The 8,038-nt window shown below is 56.2% G+C and overlaps 2 protein-coding genes across 2 annotated transcripts; one reads left to right on the top strand and one right to left on the bottom strand.

Moving 5' to 3' along the window:
* Nucleotides 1-3,660: 3,660 nt before the first annotated feature.
* Nucleotides 3,661-6,428, bottom strand: FEN1 (flap structure-specific endonuclease 1). The gene is made up of 2 exons (XM_058807390.1): nt 6,405-6,428; nt 3,661-5,458 (listed from the first exon to the last, which is right to left on the bottom strand). The coding sequence occupies exon 2, from the start codon at nt 5,455-5,457 to the stop codon at nt 4,297-4,299; it is 1,161 nt and encodes a 386-aa protein (XP_058663373.1). The 5' UTR covers nt 5,458; nt 6,405-6,428; the 3' UTR covers nt 3,661-4,296.
* TMEM258 (transmembrane protein 258) lies at nt 5,479-7,214 on the top strand. The gene is made up of 4 exons (XM_058806834.1): nt 5,479-5,498; nt 6,398-6,596; nt 6,689-6,798; nt 6,943-7,214. Exons 1-4 carry the CDS (start codon nt 5,479-5,481, stop codon nt 7,067-7,069), a joined length of 456 nt encoding a protein of 151 aa, XP_058662817.1. The 3' UTR covers nt 7,070-7,214.
* Nucleotides 7,215-8,038: the final 824 nt, after the last annotated feature.

Genomic DNA, 8,038 nt, shown 5'->3' with positions numbered 1-8,038 from the left:
TCCCTCTGTGTGTGTGTGTGTGTGTGTGTGTGTGTGTCTCTGGGAGATAACACAGCTCACATCCCTTCTGTCTTCCTTCCTGCTTAATTCCATGAGCTCAGCTCCTCTCCTTCTCCTCCCCAGCACCACACAGAAGCACAGCCTCACCCAAACTCCATGGAGTCAATTCCCTCTTGGACATCCACAAAGCCTTTCCCCAGCAGCCACAGGCTTGTTCCTCCAGGCACATTGCTGTGCTTCACTTCAACCTATTCTGATCCCCACACAAGCTCTCATGGCATGAACCAGATGCAATTATCTCCACTTGATTATTACAACACCAATTAGCACCAGCCTCAGGCCAGCAGTTGCATTTCCCCCCCGGAAATCCACAGGTGGTGGCCTGGCGTTGCAGCTGATTCTAATCTCGATTCTGTCACTCCATCTCTGGGCAGGAGTCACCAGCACCTCCCAGCTGGGTCCCAAGTGCTCTCCAGGCAGCCCCATTCCCTACTCCCACTGGGCCTTGTCCATCCAGACCTTCAGCCTGGATCTGCTCCCAGCTGGACCCTTCCCACCCAAACCATTCTGTGATTCCAAACACTGTCTCCAGAAGGAGCTGGGAGGGATGGGATCCAAATTCTTCCCAACAGCCCAAGAACCAGCAATCACCACCTTCCACAATCTCCAGTACATGTGGCTTTATCCCAGACATCAAACCAGTCAGACTCAACTCATGGTGCTGGTGCCACCCTCCATGTCCTTCCATGACCACACAGATAAGCTGGCACCGTGTGGCAGTGCCACAGCTGGTGTAGGATAGGTGTTCCACTGGAGATGACATTCCTGCCCTGTGCCACACGGGATGTCCTGGGTACCCAGCCTGCCCCTCTTCCCCTGCTAAGTCCCATCTTGATGAAGTTCTCCATCACCAACACATTTGACAGAAAACACACTGCTCCACCTCAGTCCTTTGGTTGTTTGCTTTTAGTAGGAGTCACAGGGATCATTTTCTTTGCAGTGTGTGGCACAGCCCTGGCCTTGGATTGAGGATGGGAATGCTGTGGATAACACAGACATGTTTTGTGGTGACTGAGCTTTTCCTCCTGCAGCACCCTGCAGTGTCCCATGGGACAATCCATGTCCCCAGCTCTGTCAGCCAGGAGGTGAGACCATCATCCTCCTCCTCATCACTGTGTCCTACTTGCCTGAGAATCTTTCCATGTGTTCTGCTCCAGAGGGCCACCATTGCCCACATGGAGCCCTTTGCCCCTGGAAGCACTGGGGTGCCCTGGGGCCGTGAGCGCTGGGGCGAGGCGTGGCTGTGATGTCACACAGGTGCCCCCCCCCGCAGCACTGTGACATCAGCACGGTGTCTCCACAGGACACGTGCCACCACCCCTGGCTCCCAGTGCGGCCACGATGGGACACGGATGAAGCCATGAGTTTCCTGCTCCCCTCGCTCGTCCTGCTGGTGGCCAGTACGGCCGTCCTGCTGGCCGCCCGCATTTGGAAGGCGCGGAAGCGCCTCGGGAGCCGGGCCGGGGCGTCGCGGTGCTGCCGAGCGGCCCCGGGGGCTCCCGGTTCCCCCCGGGCTGAGGAGCCCCCTGCGCACGGCCCGGCTGCCCCGCAGAGCCCCCTGTACATCCCCTGCGGCTGCGGCCCCTGCTGCACCCCCTGCGCGACAGCGGCGCGGGAGCTGCAGGACCTGGTGACGCCGCTGTGGCCCGAGGTGTCCTTCCCGCGGGACGCGGAGATGTGGCAGCTGTCGTGGGAGGATCTGGAGCAGCTGCTGGAGCAAGGCCACTTGCCCTGCTGCGCCTCCTGCAGCTCCTGCAGCTCCTCTGAGAGCCCCCAGCCCTCCAGGAGCCCAACAAGAGCCCAGATCTGCAGGAAAACATCTGCTGCTGGAAAAGGCTCAGTCCTCCACAGAACCCAACGCTGGCTGAGATCCTCCTCCGTTCCAAGAATGTCCATCCCTCGGAAAGGCTCCTCCATTTCCATGCAGACCCTCTGTGACCTGGGTTGTGCTCCAACTGGAACCTGGCCTGTTCCTGCCAAGCAGCAAGTGGAAGTGTCCTGGAGCCGCCGGTGCCCCATCCATGGCTCCCAGGATCCTGCGGCGGAGCCATCGGGGCAGACGCTCCGCACGCTGCTGGACAAGAGGCTCCGGCAGCAAAGGCAGCTGTTCCCGTGTCAGGAACAGGACCTCCACAGGTCCCTGGAGCTGGTTGTGGAGGACGAGGCCAAGGAAGATCTCCCCACCTGGGATATTTATAGCAAAGGTCTTCATCCCTGCCAGAGCCTCCATGAGATCTGCTGGACTCCAGATGGAGGAGCCCACATGGACAGGTCTCCCCGCTGCCTCGGAGCCGTGGCTATCCACAGAACTCACCAGATACCCACAGCCAGGAAAAGCCTGGAAATACAAGTGGGAGCCCGAGCCATTCCAGCAAAGCATTCCCAGCAGCAAGTGTCCCTGAGCCGCCGATGCCCGATGCACGGCTCCCAGGGTGCAGCAGTGCCCCAGGAGAGAACCCTGCGGGCAGTGCTGCACAGGAGGCTCCAGCGGGAATGGAAGCGCAAGGGAGTTCTCAGGAGATGGCTGTCATGGATCCAGGATGCAGCTCGTGGTCGCAGCTGGCAAAATCTGTAGCGTTCTTCCTGCTGGATAAACTCAGGGTTTCCCAAAAAGCTGTCTGGGAGTTCCCACTGCTCTGCTTTCCACTGGGACAGGGCTCCTTTCTTCCCAGGAGCTGGCACATATTGGGCTTGGAATGAGGGTGGGAATGCTGTGGGTAACACATGGGGCATGGTCCAGCCAGCCGGAAAACTGGGATGAAGAAGTTGAAAATTCATTTAATTAGAACTAAGAGGTGGAAAAGGGGGAAAGGTGGAAAATATTCCGATCTTCCCACGGGGAGACTGCCCACACCTGAGACCCCAAATCCCCCGTGCCCTCTCTGACTGGCTCTGCTGGGTCCCTAGCTTCCCACAGCACAGAGTGGAACTGGAATTCATTAATAATAATGTCAGTGTCAGAAGCAGTGAGAATCTTTGTTTGGAATGAGAAATGGAGGAAAAATGGAGTGAAATACCACAAACCACCAGGCGGGGAGAGGGTGGTGGAAAAGCAGCTTTTAGAACTGGTAAATTTCCCACACTTATTTCCAGATATTATTATTTTAAAATAATTTTTTATCCCTCCACCACAAAACCATTCCCATACCTATGAAGATATCTGGAGATAAAAGAGAAATACTTAATTTAAAAACTTCCAGGAAAAAAAAACAATTGTAGATTGAAACATGTAAGAGAATCCAGAGCAAGGAAACATAAATCCCAATTTTAGCAAGATTAATGCATAATAAATATTAAAGATTAATTTCTCCATGAAACAAGTCAGCTTCTTATTGTCCAAACTGGCAAAGAGCAGACTCACGGATTTTGATGTCTATGAAGCATCCAGAGACCTCAAACTGGAATTCTTTGTGTTCCAGACTCCGAATGGTTTTTCAGCTGTTACAGAATTCCCTCTAAAACTGGGATTTTCATTTAAAAACATGGCTTAAGCCACTTCTCTGGAGAAAGAGAAACAGTGTCTTTGAGTTCAAATTTTATTCTGAAAGCGAAACCCATCCCGTGGCTCTGACAAGCAAAACACTACAGAAAATACAGAATAAAATAAGAAATAAAAGGTTTTAATTCCCATCCGGGGACCTCTAAGTGTGTACAACATGGAAAAATGCCTCTGGAATTCAGGGACTAAGAGGCTGCAGTTCTAGGCTTATGGATATTTTTATTTTTAAGCATTTCTAAGCAAATTTCAGGCTGGGAGAGCTGCAGTCTGGGCTCAGCTTTCCCTGGATTACCCACTAAAAGAGGGCCAGGACATGGCTGGAATTGAGATCACAACTGGGTTTTGAATAAGAAGAGTGACCATGAAAAGGGAAGGAAAAACCTTAATGAATTCTCTTTAAAGGGAGAATTTTACCTCATTACTTGAAGCCTCCTTCCCAATTCCAGCTTGCCTTCCACTCCTATCACTCAAGCAAGTTTCTGCTTGCATCTACCTTTTCTGGGATGGATGGGATCAGGCTGAAATCTAACTTCTCCTGGGTCTGCTCTGGAGCTGTTCAGCTTTGGAATTCTGAAATTTGGGAGTGTTTGTGCCCAGAAGCCGTTCCATTCTGCCGGCCTCACCCATCCCTTCCCAGCACTAACACGCAGCACTGACACACAACTGCCATTACTCTAAAATTCCTCATTAAGCCCTCCAAAAACCCAATCCCAGAGGTCTGTGGGTGCCCAATGTGGTTATTTTGCCTTTTTAGTCTTTGTGGCCGGGGTGCCGTTGGGCTTGGAGTTGCTCTTGGCTTTCTTCTTGGCCCCTCCCTTGGGCTCCGGCTCCTTGCGCTTGGCCGAGGTGATGGAGCCGGTGACCTTGAAGAAGTCGTCGAGCCGGCCCTGGGTGCTCCCCTGGCGGCTCTTGCTCAGCCTCTTGACGCCGTTGCGGACGCGCTCCTCGTTGAACTGCTTCTCCCCGCACATGAACTGCACCAGCTGCTCCTCGTCCGGCTCGCTCCACTTCAGCTCCACGGCCTCGGGATCGATCACGTCGGGCTCCAGGAAGAGCTTCTGGGCCTCCTTGTGCAGCCAGTTCTCGGGCAGGGGGTACTTCTTGGTGTCGAGCTGCTGCACGATCCTCTCGATGGATTTGTGCTCCCGGATGAGCTCCACGGCGCGCTTCGGCCCGATGCCGCGGATGCTGCCGCAGTAGTCGCAGCCCAGCAGGATGCACAGGTCCACAAACTGCTCCCAGGTCAGCTGCAGGTCCTGCAGGATCCGGTTCAGGTGGAACTCCTGGATGGGCAGCTTCTTGGTCTCGCTGGCCGTGAGGTGCCGCATGAGCACGGGGCTGCCGAAGGTGAGGCAATCCATGTCCTCCGTGGCGGCGGCGTACACCTTCCCGGCCTTCACCAGGGCGGCGCAGCTGGCCTCCGCCTCGCCGGGTGCCTCCACGTAGGGGATTCCCATCAGCGTCAGCAGCTTCTTGCACTCCTGCGTGTGCTGCGGGGTCACCTTGACCAGCCTCTTGCTGTACTTCTCGATGTTCTCCTCCTCCCCGGCCTCCTGCGCTTCCTGCAGGTGCTTCTCCGCCTCGGCGCGGCGCTCCGTGCGCTTGGCCAGCTCCCCGGATTTCAGCTGCGGGGGCTTCCCGTCGAACACGTACACGGGCTTGATGCCGTTCTCCACCATGCGGATGGTGCGGTAGAACATTCCCATCAGGTGGCTGGTGGTCTCCCCGTCCTCGTTCTGGAGCACGTCGGCTCCCTGCCGCACGGCGATCAGGAACTGGTAGATGCTCATGGAGGCGTCGATGGCCACTTTCCGGCCAAAGTAGGACTTGATGTCGTTCTCCCGGATGGCCCCGGGAGCCACGTCGGCAATAAGCTTGGCCAAGCCATGGATTCCCATCCTGGGGAAGGGAAAAGGGGGATGTTGAGAGCAGGCTCTGCGTGAGGAATGTTGGGCCACCCAAGGAGGGGGAAGCAAAGAGGGCACTGCTTCCCCTGCAAACCATCACTCCAAGTGCTGTGGCCTCTACTGGCAGCCCTTATCCCGAGTCCTGCCTCAGGCCACCCTTATCCCTCACCACTCCCTCTCGGCCTGTCATTACTCCCCTTCCAGCCTCTATCCCTCCCATCCCAATCCCCTTCCCCAAAATTCGATTATCTCCACTATTACAACCATCCAGACCCCATCACCTCCCCATTCTTATCTCCTTATTTCCCAGCTCCCTAGGCCTGCCATCAATCCCTCTTCCATCCGCCTCAGATATTCCCTTTCCCTCAGCCACCATTACCCCCCTCAGGGCCCCCGTTCTCCCTCAGCCGCCATTCCCCCTCAGAGCTCCCGTTTCCCCTCCGGGCCCCAATTATCCCTCAGCCATTACCCCTCAGAGTCCCCGTTTCCCCTCACATCCCTGTTCCCCCTCAGCCGCCACTCCCCCTCGAGGCCCCGTTTCCCCTCACATCCCTGTTATCCCTCAGCCATTCCCCCTCAGAGCCCCCGTTTCCCCTCAGATCCCCGTTCGCACTCAAACGCCATTCTCCCTCGGAGCTCTCGCTTCCCCTCAGATCCCCGCTGCCCCTCAGACGCCATTACCCTTCGGAGCTCCCGTTTCCGCTCAGATCCCCGTTATCCCTCAGCCATTCCCCCTCAGAACCCCGTTTCCCCTCAGATCCCCGTTATCCCTCAGCCATTCCCCCTCAGAACCCCGTTTCCCCTCAGATCCCCGTTATCCCTCAGCCATTCCCCCTCAGAGCTCCCGTTTCCCCTCAGATCCCTCCGTTATCCCTCAGCCATTCCCCCTCAGAGCTCCCGTTTCCCCTCAGATCCCCCCGTTATCCCTCAGCCATTACCTGGCCGCTCGCGCGCCGCCGCTCCCGCGCTCCGCCGCCGAGCCCGCTGGGAGCCGCCGCGGACCAATAGGGAAGCGGCTCGCGCTCGCCGCGCCTCGTTCCCGCCCTCACTTCCACTTCCGGCGTCAGAGGGGGGCGGACGTGCGGCGGCGGGAGCGGAGCCGACGTGTCGCAGCAGGAACCGGCGACATGGTGAGGGCGGGAATGGGGGGAACCGGGGGTTGCCACAGCGGGTCTGGCCCGGTGGCGGCTCGGCCCCGCTGAAAACCGCCGTGTCCCCGCAGGAGCTGGAGGCGATGAGCAGATACACGAGCCCGGTGAACCCGGCCGTATTCCCGCACCTCACCGTGGTGCTGCTGGCCATCGGCATGTTCTTCACCGCCTGGTTCTTCGTGTATCCCCGCGGATGAGCGCAAGGTCCCGTTGCTGTGCTCCCAATCCCGGATTATCGCCGTGATTCCCGGGGGCAGGGGAGCGGGTGGGGGTCCCCTCGCCTTGCTGTGCCTTTGTTTTATCACCTTAACACCCGGCCTGGCAGCTACGAGGTGACATCCACCAAGTACACCCGGGACATCTACAAGGAGCTGCTGATCTCGCTGGTGGCATCGCTCTTCATGGGCTTCGGCGTCCTGTTCCTGCTGCTCTGGGTCGGGATCTACGTCTGACCCCCCCGGGGGGCGTGGATGGGGGATTCGGGAAAGCTCTTTTTATATTTCTTTTGTATTTCAAGGAGAAAACGCCTGTAGCAGGTGTGGTCTGCAACAGGCAGTGACCCACAGGTGAATAAAGGTGGCTCTGTGACACACCTGACTGGGGACTGCTGGTTTGTCTATTTTTTTTTGTCTTTTTTTTTTTTTTTTTTTTTTTTAACCTGGCTTTTCCAAAGGGCTTGGGTAGAATTAGGGGAAGTCTAAGGCTGGAAAAGCCCTCTAGGATCACCCAGTCCAACCACTCCTCCAGCACTGCTAAGGCCACCACTAACCCCTGTCCCCAAGTGCCACACCCACACAGCATTTAAATCCCTCCAGAGATGGAGACTCCATCCATCTCTGGAGCCTGTTCCATGAAGGAATTTTTCCTAATGCCCAACCTAAACCTCTCCTGGTGCAGCTTGAGGCTGTTTCCTCTTGTGCTGTCACTTTCTCTGGGAGAAGAGACCAGTCCTACCTGGCTGCACACTCCTGGCATGGAGTTGAGCAGAGTGGAAAGGTCCCTCTTGAGCCTCCCTTTCTCCACATTGGCACAAGATCTTTGCGATCTTGGGTACTTTGGGACGTGGCCAGTGTTATCCCGGGTTTCTGTGCTGTGTGTAGTCACAGGTGTTCCACTGCCACCTTGTGTCCTGGCTGTGCAAAATAAACCCTAAATCTGCTTCTAATCCCTCAGCCTTCTTTGCTGTCACATCCCTTCACCCTTTTTTTTGGGTGTTGTCATCCCTAACCAGGAGTTTTGTGGTGCTGGATGTGCCCTTCATTAAGTCCTGAATTAACTGCCTGGCCTAGAAACAAGGAATTGATTTATATGTCCGCAAGAGGCAGGTTGGAATTTTAGCCCAGCTTTCAAACCATTCCACTTCCAAATCACAAATCCAAGCCTCGATTTCCCATTTGGGAAGGAAGATTTCCTTCTGTGGA

This window comes from Ammospiza caudacuta, chromosome 6, assembly GCF_027887145.1.
Source record: "Ammospiza caudacuta isolate bAmmCau1 chromosome 6, bAmmCau1.pri, whole genome shotgun sequence".
Classification (NCBI taxonomy): Eukaryota; Metazoa; Chordata; class Aves; order Passeriformes; family Passerellidae; genus Ammospiza; species Ammospiza caudacuta.
This window is presented reverse-complemented; position numbering and strand designations above follow the sequence as displayed.

Bases quoted from the DNA above. Each gene is read 5' to 3' on its own strand.
- TMEM258 (XM_058806834.1), top strand. From the start codon at position 5,479: ATGTTGAGAGCAGGCTCTGC. The intron at 5,499-6,397 runs GTGAGGAATGTT...GTTATCCCTCAG, and splicing joins ATGTTGAGAGCAGGCTCTGC to CCATTACCTGGCCGCTCGCG. The intron at 6,597-6,688 runs GTGAGGGCGGGA...GTGTCCCCGCAG, and splicing joins CAGCAGGAACCGGCGACATG to GAGCTGGAGGCGATGAGCAG.
- FEN1 (XM_058807390.1), bottom strand. From the start codon at position 5,457: ATGGGAATCCATGGCTTGGCCAAGCTTATTGCCGACGTGGCTCCCGGG.